Raw genomic sequence first — 20,655 nt, 5'->3', positions numbered from 1 at the left:
AGGACCTTAATCTGTGGCAAGATTATGAATGGGCATGAGCACTTGCAAAATTTACAGTTTTCCTTTTTTCACAATTACAGCCATTGATGGCAATGTTTAAGTCCTTATTACAAAAAAAGTAGAGACGCTGTACATTTTCTATTCACTTGGTGCTAGATTACTTGCAGTCAAAGTGTGGAATGACAATCATCAAAATCATAACAAATCCCCCGATTTGACTGACTGGTTATTTTATCTTTCAGTCACTTTACAAAGTGGATTATGTTGCATACTAAAAGTAGCCTGCATTAACTGGAATGCTTGTATCATTCAGCAATAAAAGTCTGAAGTGCACAGCATTATAGCAATATCAGAGGAGACATCCGTCTATTGAACTGCCAAGTGAACTTGCAAGGTCCTTTCTGAGGATCATTTCTGGGATTATCACTTGTTTGCGGGAAGTCTGACAGCATTGGTTATTGAAAGCTAGCAAAAAGAAATTATTGAATATAAAACCAATCTCCTGTGGTCACTCCACACCCTATGTTGACATCAAGATCTTAACGCATGTGATCCTCTACACTTAAATAAACTTTCACACTTCCCCTCTCCTGTGCCATTTCACGCTATAACAAGAGCATACGCCCTTCCAGCTTATGTGTGAGGAGCCTGGGGTCACAAACCGAAGAAACAACTCATTAACAGCACAGACAGAATAAGTATGCAGAATAAATAATTTGCCAGTCCTTAGCTTTTCAAGTTGTTTTTAGCATGTAGTAGAGAGGCTTTCACCAAACTGGGAAAATGAGATAATCAAGATGTTTGAGGATAAAATAGATAATCATTCACAGATAGTACATTCATGCCCCCGGGGCAGGGTGGAGCCCTGCAACTTCCTGTTTTAACTGTAACAATGTCCACTGAGGATGCAGTTAACATTGTGGGCCACAAAAGGGGAGGAGAAACGATGAAAATCAGGCTGAAGTTTCATAATCTAATTATAAGATTAGGAGCATCAAAGATTGATTTGATTCATTGATTTCAACATTTGACATGACCTAGTCAATATTAAAGATATCAAGAATGTTCCTCAGATTATGTAGGATGATTTTATGAAGAAAACAGCATCATCTACCTTAACAAAATAAATGGATTTGAACGTTTGTAGCTATATTACAAAAAAGTTTTGCGTGTGTGTTTGATGCGCTGGACTTCATTGAAAAGTCCCAACCGTGTCATGAGTTGCATGCGATAAGTAAGACTTCTGTCTTATGTTGGAAATAGGTGAGTGCATATTATATAAATGACATGAACATGAAAATAATCATAAGATAAACAGTGTTATATAGTGTCGCATGACTCGTACTCGCTCCTCCCGCGGTATTAACTTCTTTTTCATTTTTTTGTACGTTATCGGAAAGAATCTGTCAAGCTAATCTTTCTTTTATAAATCTGATTAAATTAAAGACTCGGAGATATAAAGGATGTAATACTACTCTATAGGTACTCCAAATTAACATCAGAAATGCAGAAACAGCGCATGTTATGTGAGCTTTAAATTTTCCACAAATACCAATAGCCAAATATTTAGACCGATTTCTGCCAGTACCAATAGTTTGGTGGTTTTATTTATTTGCATTTACTAAATTCTGAAGATTAAATTTTCAGAATGTCATTCATTCATAATGACCATTGATATCGCACATTAAACTAGTGATGTTTCTTTACATTTTTTTATACACAGCTCAAAATCATTGCAAGAATCATGGCCGATATATCCTGTCAATCAAAAGAGAACAAGAAAATAGTGTGAAAAATTGCTTTTATCGACGGAAACAGATCATTGGCCGATATACATGCGTGTATCTCAAATTATAAACCATCTGATTTTAAAAATGATGTAGTAACTAGTGAAAAAAATATTTTTAAAACAGCGCTTGGACATTTTTTGTATCACCTTCACTTGTTTGCAATGTCGGTCTGACCAACTGATCCGTCTTTGACCTTGTTTGGAAGTATCGTGATTGGCAATGCAAAAATAAACATGTTTCTTCTACACAGCAGTCTTTGTATACAGCTTGTTTCTCTAATGTCATACTTCATTTAAACACATTAGCCTACTAAACCATCAGAGTAGAAAAATTCAGATCAGAGAAAGAACGCCACACAAACTTAAATGGACTTTAAACAAAGGCATCGTATATTATGAGATCTCACATAAATCATTTTATCCCATTCCTGACCCTTTCCAAGTATCCAACATGGCTTGTTTTGTCATGTCAGATAATATATTTGCATTTTCCTCCTGTGCTGGTCTCCCAGTGCGGTTTACAAACCTCGAACCCCCAGAGTCTACTGGAATTCACCTTGGCTTCTGATGAAGGGGCTATTAAATCTGATTCTTTCTCTCTTAAACCAAAAACTCTGTTTTTGGGCAACAAGGCAATAACATTGAAGTTTATGAACCCATAGAGAAATGCCATTATGGTTAGTGCTGGAAGTAAAAGGAAATGGGAGTTTTAGAAATTGCCTATAGAAGAAAAAGAAGTCCTTAAAGTCCTCAAGGAGGGTTTAAGTGGAACATCCTGTAGATTCTACTGAAGCCTTTATGAGACATCCTGTAGCATTTCATTTTAACTAAAACATTGATGGTGAGAAGTGTATATGTGCAAAATTATTACCAAACCAAAAGTATCAAAATACAACAGCTCAGAGTATGAAGAGGACACAGAGCGTAAAAAACAAAGAAAGGTCTAGTTACATTTGATACATGTTTCAGCTTGTTAATGGAATTGGAGGCAGACATTATAAATATGTGAGGAAAGGTAGGGCTCATGCAGACAATTTCAGTCATCATTTTGGCAGCAAACCTGATGGCAAACAATAGTTAATCTCTAAATATGCATGCTATGTGTGTCTGTAGGGTTTAGCTGCTTTTAATACATCAATAGTCTTGTATTGGTTTATTATTACGCATTTGAAATCGCAAGGCCATTAATTTCATATTTGAATATTTTGAGCAGTAGGGGTGCACATAACATAAAAGCAGATTGATACAGCTTTTCCATTCAATTGTTCACATTCACAGACAAAACATCACCATTCTGTATCTTATGATATTCAGGAATCCACTGAGTAATACAATGCAAGTGAATGTTTCAGGACAATCTCTGGCTACATTAATATGGATAGGTTGGGATGGATAAGTACAACATGGGGATGCCATATTGTTTGGTTTAAAAGATCACATGACTACATCACATGACTAAAACCCTTTGGAATATCTTAACATGCAAACTGGTTTTTAAATGTATTGGCATTTATTGGATATTAGCGTACAAACAGCATTTCAGTATAAACAGAAGGCCAAAAAAACAAAGGATGCAAAAAAACTGGTTTACACAGATTATGTTGATGGCCTCAGGAAATGTTTTTGGGGTACAGTAGGGATGAGGGCTTCACGGACCTGGTGACGCACTTCACACAATGGCAAACATATGAAACATGACAGGAATGTTGTGTTGCTAAAGCATTCCCACCACACTCTCCAGGAAACATACACACAGCACACTTATTCCTTTTATGGACATTTATGCTCCAAGCACTCATCAAATTCCCAAAACATGAATCCAGCAAACAAAGTGTGGGTGATAAGAGAACAAACAGTAGGGGAAAAGTGCCCACCCGAACGCATTACGCCCAACAACATAACAGACTGCAGATGTTTGAAGGCACACCAAACATGGAGGGGTGTTAATTTTATGAATTAACTAAATAGCAGCAAGGGTTTATCGCTTGCTTCACGTCCATAGAGGATTAAGAGGAAATTGCCCAAATACCAAAAAGGTCTTATCATAGAATGTGGCCCTGTGGTCGAGACGTCTATACACAAATGCAACTGGAGACAGAAAACTCAACGTTATTGACCTTCGCTCTCCTTTGGCCTCATCCAATATTTAATCTTGTAAGAACAAGGAGTGAATTCCTTGCACTTTTACATTTTGGATAGATGTCCGTTTAACAGTTAATAAATGCGATAAGCATGCAAACTGGCTTCACTGTGGGCTACCAAATGTGGTGTATTTCTTCATCCACAACAGTTGCAGTTTGAGGAACCTGCAAAAGCATGAAACAACGGCTGTGTTGCGGGTCTTAATGAAAACCATGTGCCAGAGTCTGGCGGAAATCTGCCAAAAAAGAGCCATCCCGGCTTTGACATTCAATATAGGGAACATCAATACATGATTTTAGGAGCATGAACTCCACAAGCAGACTTCCTCTTTTACTTTCTATGACTTCCAAATGTCCCTCCCTCCTTTTCGCTCTTCCTCCCTCCTCCCAGTCTCTCCTGCTCTCTCTCTCTCTGGAAATGTTCCCCTTGGTTTTTTTAGCCTTAAAAGGGCAGAAGCAAACTCGATCCTGGCTGGCCACCCATTCCCCAGTACAGGGGTTTCTGATTACAGCAGGGAGGAGGAGGAGGAGGCGGGAATGACTGAGTTGGAGAGCCGAGAAAATGACTAGAAGAGTAAAAACTGCTGTGGTAGTACTTTTGTAAAACCCTATATTGACAGAACAACCAGGCCAAATGACAATCCAGCTTTGCGGTTGGACAGAACCCAGTTACATTAGCTTCACCTCAAACAAGAGCACACACACTCATCCACGAGAAGAGTTTTCGTCCATGTTAAACATGTGATTTTCATTACATCCGAGCTGTTTGGGTCTCTAATTTGAGATGGAAATTTCTCAATTCTGGATTTATACAGAGTATTGTGGTTCTTAGTAAAGGAGGTCTGCGTATAGTTTATTTTGATTCGATCGCACAAGACTTGGCTTTATTCAGATCTTTTCATCTTTAGGATTTCTGCCATCATGACTGTGCACATACATCTCTATGCTTTGTTAAATGGAGAAATGCTCCCAATCTGATACGGGAAGGTTTTTCTCAACGCATCTGGGATTAAATCACACCTACCATCTCAACTACATTTGCCAAGGAATTGTACACATCACCATTCAGGCCATAGGTTTTAGTGATGCATACTTTGGCTTGTTGTGGTGCCATGCAATTATATCCATTAGGAAACCCCCACCCTTGCCTGATCCCATTTGAACTTCCATCTGATTACGGAAAATATACGCAGTAAACGTGTCTGGGATTTGTCCTGGGATCGTTGGATTTGGTTCATTTAAATTGGAACTCAGAATTGGTGCGTGCGTTCACACACACACATCCTATAAAGATCCTGTAAAGACATGTGACGTGCATTGCGTTTGCAATCGTGCACTTGGAGTTTTTCTGCAGCATCTTAAGTTTGTTAATTATCTGCAATTTCTCTCTTGAGAAACCAGGTGTGCATTTTTCAGATTTGATCATCAATTGGCGCATGGCGTGCTGTTCCATTATACTGGGTAACAATCTCAATTTCAGTGCGGATAGTGAGGAGCTCCCTGATCTCATTTTTGGTCGTGCATGTTGATCAGCACTTAAAACCCCTTGCGTCAACAAGCTAAATGTTAACTTCTTGTTCCAATGAAACGCACATCCTCACTACGACACGCCCCTTACGGCATTGTTCCTGACTTTTGTTCACACAAAACGCATTCCGTAAATGTTACGGCCATGTAACTAGGTACTTTTTATGAGAACGATTCCAGAAACAAGGATGAGTTTGCATCAAACAGAAGGCATGATGTCAATTTTACAAAACCTTTCTGGGATCAACGTGCAGTGTGAATGGGGTTTTATTTGCAGTCCAACTCCCCCCACCCCCAACTCATACACACCCACTTTTCCCCCAAAGTCAAAGTGAATTTCACATTCTTTGTCTGGGGAAAAAAAGGAGATCATTCCTCTGCATCAGCCTTACAAGCATTTTGCATGCAGATGAAACCTGTCCACCTAACCATGTGTATGTCTTTCTCTTGGTCTGTGCTGTGGTTTAAGGTTCTTTCAGATCCTTCAGAAGGCTTTTTGGAGAACATTAAGGACATGGCAGATGTCTTCATGTGGTTTAAAGCAGCTGCTGTCTAGCAAGATCCCAATGACCTAAAAAAAACCTTTAAAAGGTTTTACAGGAAAATGCAACATATTTGAGTCACAACAGGCGCAAAATCACCTCATTCTTTCGTTTATGCAGAAACTTAGACGTTCAAGTACGACCAACAAAAATGGCACAGACTGAGGATACAAAAATAAAGGGTAAAACCACCTTGAGGTGAGGTTGTGAGACGTGCCATGAGGTGCTTTCCATTGTGGGCATGGGTGTAAACGTACCAATCACGCACACATCGAGTTTACTTTCCTGCTATCATGCAAGCATGATCAAATACGCAATTTATTTCAACTTGAACTTCAGTCAGATGAAGTCCTGTTTAGGATCACCATTACTCCAGAGCTACGGTCTAAGACAGGGCTGAAAATTGACAGGAAATCCTGGCATTGCCAGCAAAACAAGGAACCTCAGGAAGCCCCAGTGGTCTGATAAGCATAGGCACATATGATCCGCCATGAGCCTGCTGAATAAATACATGCCTCTCCTTGTAATAATAAGATTTAAAACTATAGATTTTATAATGAATGGTTTTGTTCCACCCAAACATTCAAAAGCTAAAATGTTTCCAACACGGATGTTGAGGCTATGAACCAATCATTACATTTTTATGCTCACTTTGACAAGTGTATACAGATATACCACTCTGACTTGGCATTAAAAGCATCCCACCTAAATGCTATTTTGCAACTTATCTGCCGGGCAGCATCACATAAACATGATTAACGGGCCTTTAAGTTCAAGTTCTATCCTGACCATTTCTAGGTAGGAACATGTCAGATGAAGAAACGGATTAGAATGTCTCGTGGCTCCATGTTGTTATGAACCCCACCCAGATAAAGAAACAGATAAGGGTCTGTCACACTCTTTTGCCTTTGATGACATCAGGCAACCTTATATCCGTATAGACAAGTAAAATATGGGGCTTGTCTTGACAGAGAAACATGCATACCACCCCTTTAAGCTTGCATGCAGAAACAGTCATACAGGAGTGCATAGCACAGGTACATATTTCAGCAATTTTGTTTGTGTTAATACATGTAAATGTTCTCATTGGACAGAGCATCAGCACAAATACAAGAGAGTTTCAGGCACTAAACATTTACGGCAAAGGCTGGCAAGCACAGACCTTGCAACCAATAAATCAATTACATCAGTACAGGATGCAACTGACTCATATGCATGGTAAATAAATTCCTCATTGATTGCTGTAAGGCACCAGACAAAATCCGTGTGTGAGTAATGTATGAGTGAGTCCAGCACAACTTGTTTTTTTTATCTCTGGTAGCTTTTAGGAACTGTAAGGGTGAAGGCGTTTCTATATGAGTAACTATATGAGTGTAAAGCAATTGCCGCTAAATATTTTGTGGCTTGCAACACTTCTAAAAAAAGGTGTATTCATACCCTCTGGGCTTTATTGGGAAACTTTACCATTAGAGACAAAACTCTGGCACATACCTGACACAAAGACAAACAGGGGCACCATTAACGTAGTACAATAAAGTATTTACACAAATTGATACATCTGGATTTTATAGCGAACTAGACAGAGACCAACACAAGTAAAAAAAAAACGAATTTGACAAGAAAAAGCGACTTGTAAAACAAAATACATAAAAAATTATTTACATTTTAATTTAAAGGGTTTTTTTAATTTCTGACTGTAAATCACTTTGGACAACGTGAGTTGTATTAAAACTGTGCTATATAAAAAAACGTTTGGGATTCATTCATATAAATCTGCATAGAGTGAACTTGAAAGTGGGGACCATATGTAAAGCAGCTTTTTATCATTTTAAACCTAACATCAGACGGACACAATGAAACACTTATTTAAACGGCACTCTGCTTTCTTGAACTAAAATATCGATCTGCGTATGACTGCAAAGTATCGCGAGAGCGAATCGAAAGCATGTATAATGGGGCTCGGCTATCGCGATACTTCGTAGTCATACGCTGATAGGCATGCGCAGCTCTTCATGAAGTAGAACAGGGCTCTATTTCTTAAATTTAGTCAATTAATCAGCCAAAACTTGCACTGAATTAATTATCTGCAGTGTGTACATCTCTAACACAAGCAAAGTTTAACGTGTGACGTTTAAATCACAAACAACAGCCATTTTAACTCAACGGTGGTCCCCATCAGTTAAAGAGGCTAGAGGAAGGCGTGTCCTCCTAACAAATCGATATTAGCAAGGTACAATTGTGTCCTACTAAAAGCAACATCCCCGCTATAAAGGTAACTTAACAATAGCCTAAACACAGGTAAAGCATAATATCGGGCAAAAGCAAACGACCATCGTCGAAATGAAAATCTCGCTCAAAGGACCCGAACGTATTTTTTTCTATTAAGAGAAACAATTCTCCCCCTCCTCCTCTTGCGGGTGCATCAACTTTTCGTAGAAAACGTGTTATTGGTGCTTTAATAGCAAGATGTCACTTAATATAGACTTAAACGTCACTAAAAACTATCCGCCACACAGTCTGCAGCTGATGTTAAGCGTTACAGGGTTGGGCTTTTAACAAAGTTGCATGGAGGGAGTGCGGTTACTAACTTTATCAAATTACCAACTGCAAGGCAACTAAAGCAAAATCTTTCACCACTGTCCTCAGCAGCAGTTTACAAACGTCCACACAACAGAAGCTTAAGTCGTTAAACAATGATGTAACGGTGAATAAATCAGTTCGTGTCCAACAAGGCCCTCATTAACATACTTCAACTCTTTCCCGTTATTTCATGGCCTGCCTAAAATTTCATGCCCTGTTTGTTGGCAATATTAATTTGGGGAATCCAGCAGACGGGGGAAAAAACAAACAAATCCATCTGAGGAAAACGCCCACACAAAACTTTTTATAAGTTAGGGACTCCTTAAATCAGTGACTTTCATACATAGGAAAAGTTTAAAAGTCCAAAAAGGAATGAACTCAAAAAGCACACTTACTGTCTATAGACACCAGTTTGATGTTTTCCCTGTCAAGGAACTCCAAAGCCACAGAGACGTTTTCCAGCTGCATTTGTCTGAACGTGGGCCGCTGGTTGTACTTGCGGAACATCTTCTTCTGACTGAGCACCTCCAGAAGCGCGATAAGCCGGAGACCATCGCTCAGGTCAGTCTGCAGGTTCGCTATGCGCTTATTGACACATTTCAGATGCTCGTTGCACCAACGCGTGAATGTGTTTTGCTGGATCTTCTTCCATGGCGCGTCCTCGGCGAGATCTTTCTCTGTTGCGGGCATGTCTGCGTCCTTGTCCTGGGCGAGAGAAGCGTTGGATAGGGGAGCAGCAGCGGCGGCGCTCGACTGGCTGAGGCGTGGGTGTTGACTCATTTTTATCGACTCGGGTCTCCCGCACTAATTCGCTGTCTCGGTTTTTGGGTGGAGTCTGGAGAAATTTGTGCGCTCTTCTTTCCAAAGTTCTGAAAGAAGTACAATAAAGAGAAATGGGTATTTTACTAAATCAGACTCAAATATATCCCGATGTGGTAACTTAATTATATTGTTTCTTTTATAATCACTACCTGACTGAAATACTTGGACATTTTTCCATAAACACAAAGGCGTCTTAGACACTATAAATCCTTTATACAAAAAGTAGCTGAATTAAAGTGTGCGTTGTCATTCAGTCAGTTTTATCTGTAAACTGTCTGACAGATAGCACAAAAGCTGCTTTGATATTGCACAATACTGGGTGTAATATGAAACAGTTTTTGACTCCAAAGATTACAGAATTAAATACTGGTATTATGGTGGAGTGTGCAGGCATCCCTTCCCTAATGCCACACTTCCTCTTCATGTACTTCCAAGAAGACATAGTCATTAGTCATAATTCATCATTATTTCAGTTATTTCACAGCACATTAAGCATGGTAAACATACGGTGCTCGCAGGAACAGATGCAGAGTCTTTGAAACACAATAAGGTTTGAGAAACCTGATTTATTATAAGCCACTTAGTATTTACTAAAATCATTTTAAAGTTATTTTATATTATGCATCTTTTTAATACATGCAAATTAAAATCACACTGTATGTCATATTCACATTGTTAGATAAGGCGTCTATATTAACTTTCTGCTCAGATAAGTTAAAAAGTCTCTATAGAGGTGTTTAAATACCTAATGTGTACTTAAAAACATTTTGGAAGAATTCCCATCCTAATTGTACCCATTTAGAAAGAGAAAGTCACAAAACAGACCAATTTAGCAAAGGCATGTTTTGCATTTATCCAGCATTTTACTAAATAAGGCAACTGGGCCAAAACAGTAAGTGAGGACACAATCTAAAAAGAATGTTTCCCTTTAGATTTTTTCAGCATTTGTCTCTCCAGGAGAATCTGTGGAATGCCCTTCATGTAATGAACCACTGATGCCCCCCCTAAACCCCCCTAACCATAAAGCATCTACATAACCACTCAGTTTTGGCTAACTCACTTTCTTTTTTGCCCTGTTCAGTGTTTTACTCAATTTTCTGAAGCTAGATTTGGTCTTTAAGTTTTCGTTACAGTTTTAGCATAACCAAAAAAAAAAAAAATCACTGAGCTGAGCTACACCAATCAGCTGCATTTAGGTTAATTATGCTCAGTCCTACTAATTTATACTTTTATGCCTGTGAAAGTTTTTTTTTTTTTTTACATAAAATCATCATACAAAGTGTAAAAGATACTCTGTGAGAATATTACCTTGATATGTTTAATATTGAGTGAGTAAGATTGAAATCAAAGTGAACTTATTGGCTAAAATGAAACTTTGATGCTTGTTACCCTGGTTTTAACAGGCGGGGTCAAACATCACCAATGCCCTGTTTTTTTTATAAGACCCATGTGATTTAATTCCCATAATGGAGAATAACTGTAAATAGACCAGTTCCTCAGAAAAGTTGGACAAAAGATGACCAAACATTCAGGCATTTATTTCCAGCCCGTTACGTCTAAGCCCATCTTGTAGTTTGGCGTCATCTAGAGGAAATATGAAGCATTGCAGTCCCCCCAGTACCTAATGGGTTTACGGTACAGATAGTTGACTAACGTTAAATAAACAGAATTTGTCTGTGATTTTTTTTTTACTAAAAGTGACTTTACCCTAGTTTACCTAGAACCTAGTGACAATTAGCAAGTCACTTTTAAACAGATGAACTAGCATACACATTGTTTATATTTTAAATCAGTTAAAAAGGACCTGTCAGTTATAAATCGTTTCTGAGATGTTAATCTTTAACATATTCACCGAATTGTAGGGTTCATCTGAGGACGCGTATATTGTCAAAACAGTGAAGTTGGCACGCGATGCAAATAGTTTAAACCCACATTTTGACGGTCGACCGCAAACGGTTATTGTGCATCATCTCTGCACCAGTGAAAGGCACAGATTACACACGCTGAGGGGAGAATTGCATGATGGGTATTTTTGCAAAAATTATCATGTTAACAGGATGTGGCTTTGTTATTTCTGTTATACTGAACAATGAGAAACTAAACCAGCGTTTTATATTTTTCCATTTTTCTTTTTGTAAATAATTCCAATGTTGTAAATATAATAAACAAATACTGAGGAACTGAAATTAGTCACACAGGTTGTTGTGATAATCTCTCACCCAGGTGAGGTCGCGATGTTCTGTGCAAGCTTCTCCTCGAACGTGGGGGGGCGCGCGCAACTCCCACATCAAAGGATGAGCGCGCACGCGGAGCGGACCTTTTCCATATTTTCCCTTATTTGGTGCGGAGGCCTTAATTAGATTACAGGAGTGATGCGCCAATACCTTTGTACAGCATATCCATACACAGATTCATACACATTTTAAAGCTTTCAGTAAACAGCTTTGTTATAGGCACTAAACGTCGTTATTAATAATTAAATATGATTGTTTGACATAAATCTACCAAAGAGTTTAGCCTGTGCTATTGATGTAATCTACTTTTAATGTTTGTTTAACTGTGATTCCCGGATTGCAGTTTATAAAGCTTTGTGATGCCATGCAGGACGCCCTCACACGTCGTGCATAATGCACTAACATGTACACAGTATATGGATAACCATAGCTATTCAACACAATTTGCCTTTGCATAGTAAAAGCAACTGTACGGTACACTACACTGCACGAGCTACTACACCTATACATAAACTCTTTACGCATAACTTGTACATTTCGATGAATGTATACAACTATAAAACCCTTTCCTAAATGAAAGATCACACAAAACTCAATACAAGTATTTTGTCCATAGCAACATGCACAAAGTTAACAGTGCGCTTTCACAGAACCAAAAAAATGCGATACAAGCAAAAACGTGCCTCGCAGACTTGTAAATTTCAGTCGCAAAATTGTATAACTTACTTTATAGCTGAATGGATTCTTGTCTCTCCTGTATCCCTTTAAAGTTTGCGTGTGACACTAGAGAGTGAACTTTACTGTATCACTGTGCAGAACTCTCACAGTACTGTACCACCCTCCCGGAGCGAACCGGACAAGTCTCCCTTGAGGGAATGCTTGTTCGCTGAACTCTAGAAAACACACTGGTGACAGCCCTTGGTCCTCTCTGTCTTTCTCTGTCCTCTCTGCCTTTAATGCTAGAACCTTAATTGGTAAAGTATCAAAGAGGGGGGTAACTTGTCTATTGGAGCGAGCGCGTCTCATGCTGACGTAATACCGGCGGCCGCGCCTTCAGATGTTAAAGGTATGATGTCATTCTGTTCAGTGTGCCTGTATCTGCTCTATCTGACTGTGAGGGATGCAAAGAACTTCAGCTAGATGTTTCACACGAGTTTTAGTTAGAGATTTGGAGGGGATAACATTCTTAAATTTTGCATTTTTAAAGTGGATTGAAATAAGATGTCTCATGCATTAACAATACAGCTTGCTCTATATGCATACTGGATGTCATCCAATGCACATTGTAAGATGTGTCATAAGGGTCCGTTTCCTGATGAGATCATCCTAAATTTTGCATGTGTGAGAGAGGTATAATTTCCAAAGTGTTGTTTTTATACCTATTTTAGCTCTTTTGGGAACAATAGCTGATTGGATAATATAATGATTGATTGCTTGAGAAAGCCAAAACTATAAGAGTGTCATTTTTAATAATTATAGAGCTAAAGTTTGCTGTTACTTACCTTTTCGCTGGATTCTATTGGTCTGTATGGACTTATCTATGTGACTCTATAACTCTCTAGTTACCAATAAACTTTGCTGTAGACAGCCAGTCTCCCTAGAGTAAATGTCTTTTTCTGCAAACATTCCCAGTCCTTCATTCCTTAGAGGAAAACAAAGGAGACCAGCGGTAACAGCTCAATTTTTTAGAGAACCTTAGGGCAGAATGACATCATGTTACCCCCACTACACCTTTAACTAAACCCAGCACTCTGAGACCAGGTATCATTTGCTCCATATGGGGTTTGATGCTGCTGACATTAATTTTCCTCATTTCTTTTTTTTATATCTTACATACATCTAAACAAGCTCTACTAACTGCAAATATCTGCGCTGTTTGTTAAACGCAATTGTTTCATTGGTTGTGAAATTGGCCTGCTGGTTTGTGCATCTTATCCTTATCTAATCTCCTAATCTAACCTCTTTAATGCAGGCATGCAAACACTTTGCGGTACTTTACACAATTTATAAAGTGTAGACTCAATGTTTGTTAATCACCCTAAACTTTGCAATGTTCTCTTTATTCAATTTGTACAGATGAAGAGTGGAGGTGTAAAAATGTGAAAATTTTTGGTGCTGGTGCAAATGTTTTAAATTGTGTGTTTTCTTTTGCTTACATTCCCCAGAGTATGATTAAGTCCACACAGATCAAGACAAGACAGGCAGGGATATTTTGGCTGCAATCCGGCTCTGAATATAACTCAGAAATGGCGAGATACATAGTGGAGAAACTGAGAAGAGCCACATGGAAAAACAAGATGACAAAAACCAGGAATCACCTACAGTTGTAGCTAAAACGAGCATTAAAATCAACAAAACATCCTACAGTTTAACATGCTTGAGAGTGTCTGGTTATTTTATGTGTGTATATGTTTAGTGGAATAATTTGAAAAGGAGAAACTGGATTGAATAAGGAATTTAAGAGAAGGCACATAGTTTTGGTAGGGAGATGCACAGACAAATGGACACTGTGTAAACTATATAGCACTGCACCTTGTTATAATTTAACTTGTTATACAAACAAATACATATGCACTTTATAAATATACAACATATGGTTACCTCATGAAAAATGTTGTCATGGCTATAGTCTATTTGTACTAGTAAAATATTATGCTCTGTTTTTATGGACAGTAAACACAAAATTAGTACAGTTCCAGGCAAAGAGATCAAGGGGAAGTAAAGACCTTTGAAAAAAGGCAATAAAAAGAACAAGTACATCTTACATATTTTTTTCATTGTAATCCCACAAATATTTTATTTTGCATTCCTATTTTTGTTTGTTTTATTGGTTTAGAAAAAAAGCTAATTTATTTTTCAAATATACGTTTACAGAGAAAGAATGAGACAGGAAATCATTTGGTTCACATTCAGGCTTAAACTAGGGTTAGACATGCACGGGTGCTTGGCAGTAAATGAGGACAATTGAAGAGTTCAGATGCAAAACCCTCTAATTGCATCTGACATCTTTTCTTGTAAATAAGCTCTTATTTTTAGCTTTAGTAATTTCACTGTAATGGCAATTAAATGGTTATTAGTCAGCAGTTTTGGGGAAAGTTACATAAGGAATAATTTATGACGGGCCATTGAATTATAAGAAAATAATGCACACCAAGGTGGTAATGTAGCACGAAACGGAGTGCCGTTACACCGCAGGTGTGCATTATTTTCAAATAATTCAAATTATTTTAAATAATAGCTGTCTATATGTTTACGAAAAGCAAGATAAAAGCAGCACAGAAGCTTTTTAAAGAGAATGTTTTTGTTCTTTAAACAAATATATAACACTACAGAGGGCAAAAGAGCCAGAAAGACAGAGTAAGACCTGTTATGACCCATCTGCGTTTGGGTGTAATTCTTCAGCACAGGATGCTGTGGTGACAGATATGGCATGTTTTCCACAGGAACGTGTTTCTTTATGGAAGGATGGATAGTACAATGCGTGTGCAGAGGGTCCTGTTGTTAAACTGTGATATCTGATAGAACAAAGAGGATAGCTTTGGCAGAATGAAGGCCTAATGCTGGGTACACACCAAAAGATTTTTTTACATCTTATAAGATTTTCAAAATGTGATAGACCAAACATGAGGATAAAAAATCCTAGATTTAACCGTTTTGCTCCAATAGTGTGTGGTGTGCCATTATGTGTCAAAGACAGCACACCACAGATGAACAGATGTTCAAATAGAGTCACGACTGTGAACACAGGAAATCTCGCAAAATCTCGTGGGACTTCAGAATAGGCATGGCGGATGATATGCAGGCAGAAATTTCAACGATAGTGTTTGGAGTGATTCGGGTGAAGTCATGGAGACAGCGGGAACATGGTCTGTAAAAGTTCACTTTGCATCAACTTCACTTTGTGCAGTTGAACCAATTGCTTCGAAAATGGATTAAGTTTTTCTAAGCGTTTGAAACACCACACACGCTGGCGACACCTGCTGGTCAATATTGTTTAAAAGCAGTTCTGTCCAAAAAGTTTACACTTTTTACAACTCCCCCTAGTGGTAAATCATCATATTTTCAAAACGTCAAAACAGTTATGACGTAATGAATCCTCGTTTGCTAAAATCACGTGACTTGGCCAGTTTGAAACCAATGATTCGAAACAAAAGATTCGTAAAAGTTTCGAAACTTCATGAAGCAGTGCTTCGAAAGTGACCATCACTAGACATAGGATTGTCGGAAGGGGGGAAGTTGGCCCAAAATCAGCCTGATCATTTTTGGTTTGCACACAGCATAATATTTGTATGTATTTTACAAGGTGGCTAATTCATATTAATTCGTACAACCCCATTCGTACGGTTTGCTTTCGCCCCTGTGACGTTGAGGTTAGGGAGATGTTTTATTGTATTTATTTTTATATTAATCGCATGCATTTGTTTGATTCACTTTGTACAACTCCTAAAATATGAACAATGTATAAAATGATATCAAATCAACATATATTTTTATGTTATACCACAGGGCTGTTGAATGCTTTATTCTGATTGGCTGAGAAATGTTCCGTGGGTGTTGATTATTTTTTTTGTAAACCGCACACCTAACTTGTCAAATGTCTTAAAAATAGGCACCAGAGCAATGGTTTTGGTAATCGTTGTATAAGCGGAATAATTGACTCTGGTCCTTTGAATTATTCGAAAATAATGCACCCCCTGTGTAACGGCACGACGCGAAGCGGAGCACCACCTTGGGTGTGCATTATTTTCTTATAATCAACAGCCCGTCGTCAATTATTCTTTACTTACTTACTTGTTACTTGTTTTTCTAAGTTATGTCAAGTTTGAATCACAAGTCAAAACTTTAAAAAGTAGGTTCAATGGACTTGCATTGACTTCTACATTAACTAATACATAATATATAATAACATACTGTGAAATATATAATTGATATCTTTAATATTGAATTAGTAAGGTCATGTCAAACATTGAAATCATAATAACTGAATAATAGCTGAGATTATGTGACCTGGATTTCGGCAGGGTCACATATTTGAATGCACATTTGTTTGTTTTCCCGTATAATTCTTTTGATAAATAAAAACATTTTGTGAAATGTTACAAGTTAATCTTGAGTTGATCATAGAACAGCAATGATAGTCAATTGATCTCCTACTGGCATTAAATTATTAAGCTTGGCGAACCCTAATGTAGGAACACACACACACAATACAGACACCAACATCAAACACGTCTGAAAGCATTAAGAGAGTTGGTACCATCTGTAACAGTTTGAGAGGATATTACAGCAGAGTGAGTCAGAGTCTAAATCTCTATAGTGTGTAATGTGTGACATCAACTCCAGCTCTGATTCTTTTTTCTGTGTTTTTCTCTCTGCATATCACAGAAACCAAAGCAGCTTTATGGTTCACTGAATGTCATACATGAAAGTCATTATGGCCCCTCAGGCACAATGTGGTTCAAGTGCACACACCGAAATACCAGAGCGTTACAGTATAAGGAAACATTATATCGAATAGGATTGATATTCTTGGCACTGGTCATCCACTGGAAAGTACTGTGGTCAGTGTAATACAGGTCAACTAGAAGGTACAGCTGCAGATTCAAGACTGCACATTTAATCACTATGGCCCAGTTTACACTTTGATCTGTCTATCACATATGACTTCACAGAGGAGGGTTTTTTCTGAATTTCAGAGGATCTGCATCACTTACATTAATGTTGATAAAGGACACAAATGTATTACAAATATAAAGTAAAAAATATTTTTTTGCTCTTTCTCAGAATTATTTTCTTCACACAGATAAGTGTGTTCAAAACGAGTCTACTACACTCTTAACTGAGACCAAGAAACGGGTGCCACAGGAATGCACCTTTCAGTATTTGTTGTTCAGTATAATATTAATCTATTAGATCCTGATCAATTTGGATTGTTTTGATGAACACCAAAACGCTATAAAAAAGCACAAAACTCCTTTTACAGGCAAATTTTATTAGGGAAATGCTTGCAGAATTTATTGAAGTTGGTCAACGACAATCAAAAGATTTTCAAGCTCTAAAAGTATTAACTTAAATATCAAATGTACAAGAATATGAATGAATTCATGTTAAAAAAAATTTAAATACAACAGCATACACTCTAAATCTGTGCACTTTTGATCCCAGATATAGTAAAATTATAACATTACATCCATGCATTTAATAAATGTTTTTATTCAAATCGACATACAATGCATTACAAGGTATACATTTTTTATCAGCATAGGTTCAAACAAACCCATGACCTTTTGCACTGCTAACACAATGCTCTACCATTGAGCTATATGGAAAACAAACTACAGGAGCAAAAACACTTAACTGTATTCTCTCTTCACATGATCTGTGTTAATGCAATGCATCAGTCGGGGACAGCCCCCAACTTATAAAGACATGTTCCTCTCCTTAAAATTCCTTGCAGCTCCGGGTGTCATCCTGACATAAAGCTATCTTGTTTTGGATTTAAAAGTAGAAAGGCATCTGCAGGACATCCGGGTTCGGAGTATAAAAAAAATTAAACAAAAAATCAATTATATGATCATATTACACTGTAAAAAGTAAAAAAAAGCTGGTTCAACTTAAAAATTTACTTCAGTTGGTAACACCTAAAACGATTAAGTTTATTCACCTTAAAACCTAAAGTGGGTATACACATCACGCGAGTTCAACGATTTGCATTTAGAGTAGATTGCATATAAAGACAATGCAAAAACGCATGCATCAGATGCGTCCTCGCGTGGGGCGATGTGAATGACGCGATTTGGGCTGCGCGATTGCCGCGAAAACACGCGCTATTCGTCTGATGCGGGTTTCACAGAGGACGCTGTGTGCGCTGCGCTCGCCGCTGGGTTTAGCACAGCCAATACCAAAGTAGGCAGAGTTTTCAAAATGTTCAGTTGGAGTTTTAAACATTAAGTCATTTGATTGTTTTCCCACCTTTACTATAAATTACTACAGTATTTATATTTGGGTTAAATAGCAGATGAGGAATACAGACGCTTATGTTGCCCGTCTCCATTTCACGTAACTTAAGCTGCCTAGTGCCTACCTACAACAAGCTACCGGACTTAAAACACACCTGACATGCCAACTTGAATTGTGTTTCCATGACACAGCTTTCCCTCCGATGTCTCTGTAGGAGCGTAAACTTGTATTATAAAGCTCCAGGAATTCCGTCACATAGTGCAAGCTTTTCGTCCATTGCCGCGTTTCTGTTGGCCGCGCTTCTATTGGCCGTGCGGATAATCGTCACCGAGGGCAGCGCAAAAGTTAAACTATTTTGTACTTTGACCGCAGCATGAGCGCAAGCTTTGCTCAACGCAACAACAAACCGTCCTTTGCGGCGCAAGCCATTGAAATGAATGGGTTTCATAGCACTTTTTCAGCGTGCGGCCCCCCTTGTGTACGGTGCATTTCTTTGCGGACCCACCAAAGAAAATTTATTACAAAAAACTGTTCTAAAATTCAACATTTTAATAAAAAAAAACATAAAATTATACAAAAAAGTAGTGCTTTTGGTAAGTAGCCTATTTTTTTAGGTAAATTAATGTATTTCATAAAATGTTATAAAACTGGGGCCCCCCTGGCACCATCTCGCGGCCCCGGCCCCCAGTTTGAAAACCACTGTCATAGCACACACCGCATCCTATGTGAAAGCCCCATCAAAAGCGCCTTCGCGCAAATTGAAAATATTCAGCTCAAGTGAAAAATTCGCATGACACAAAGTTGAATCCCCGCGAGTAACGTGATTCTACGCGTTTGGTGTGTACGTAGCATTAAGTTGATCAAACGTTTCACCTTTTACCGTGAATAAAAAAGAACAACATTTCCAATCCTGATTGTTATGATGATAATGTTTTTGCCTCCTCCTTTCCTGAATAAAAACTGGAGCAAACAAGTCTGGACTAGGAATAAACAAGCTTGAAGCTGCATTTTAGTTCATGTAGGTCTAATTTGGCATTATTTTGGGGCACCTGCAACTTGATGTAACTACTGCCTGATGGTGAGTCTGGGGAGGACCAGATGTGTCGAGCACATTGTCTTTTCCAAAGGTTCATGAAATAAACAACATTAGAGAATTGGTCAATTGCCTCCTTCCTGAGCCTGTTTTTGTAGAAAAGAGTCTCTTACAACCTTGTACAAGGAATGCTCTGAGGTGTTGTGGATGTTGCAGCTCATTTTTTGGACGTTGTGGTTTTCGTTGATTATTTTCATCCAGGCATCACTGCCAAAGAATAGCGATTGGCTTCCAGTTTATCCTGTTTGGAGAATTTAGTCCTCGGATCTGATGATAGGCTGGGGGTTTCTGTGCAGTCAATCTACAGCTTTGTTTTGGTACTCTGATGCCCCATAATCTGCTGCAATTTCATCATTGCAGTTACAGGAACTCCACCTTATCTCAGGATATCTCCTTCAGACAGCTGTTATTCATCCACCAGTGATGTGAAAAGAAATGCAATGATGAATGAAATGCAAATGAATATTCACCCCTGAGGAGAATTTAGTTTACACAAGAACATGATGATGGTGAAATGGGGTAGTCACAGAAAGTGGGCATGGCCTATTATATTCACATTATACACTAAAGACAGACTGATGCATTAGTGCCAGCCAGACAGACTGATGCACCTTTTAGTTTTCTCTAGAAGTGAGTGTACATCAGCTGCGTGCGGTGATTATTCATACTCGTACTGTTTGTTTAGTTGCTAAGGGAGATGTTAAGACTCGCTCAGAGAGCTTGTAGGCACATGGGTCAGTGTAATACAATAAACTGCAGAGCCGTACTGATGAAGTCTGAGAATCGGAAATGAAAGGCATCACACTGTGTTATAATGAATAGGGGTGTGTTTACAAAACACTGAAAATGTCCTTCTTTAAGTCTCATTGATTACACCTCTTTTTCTTGTGTTTTCTCTCTCTCTCTCTCTCTCTCTCTCTCTCACTTTGACTCACTTACTCATTCCAACAAGTGGGAAGTCTGACCA

The 20,655-nt window shown here is 38.3% G+C and overlaps 1 protein-coding gene across 1 annotated transcript in view; it reads right to left on the bottom strand.

Annotated features, from left to right (window-relative positions):
* The window catches only part of flna (filamin A, alpha (actin binding protein 280)), a 36,989-nt gene extending 24,432 nt beyond the window's left edge, over positions 1-12,557 (bottom strand). Inside the window, exons 1-2 of the mRNA XM_073875141.1 lie at positions 12,362-12,557; positions 8,980-9,448 (exon numbers count right to left, since the gene is read on the bottom strand). Coding sequence (XP_073731242.1) covers positions 8,980-9,359 — 380 coding nt within the window. The 5' untranslated portion in view covers positions 9,360-9,448; positions 12,362-12,557. The remainder of the gene's footprint in view (positions 1-8,979; positions 9,449-12,361) is intronic.
* Between the last annotated feature and the right edge of the window lie 8,098 nt (positions 12,558-20,655).

The sequence above is a fragment of the Misgurnus anguillicaudatus genome, chromosome 13 (genome assembly GCF_027580225.2).
Source record: "Misgurnus anguillicaudatus chromosome 13, ASM2758022v2, whole genome shotgun sequence".
Lineage (NCBI taxonomy): Eukaryota > Metazoa > Chordata > Actinopteri > Cypriniformes > Cobitidae > Misgurnus > Misgurnus anguillicaudatus.
The sequence above is the reverse complement of the archived record's forward strand: the minus strand, read 5'-3'. Positions and strand labels throughout refer to the sequence as shown.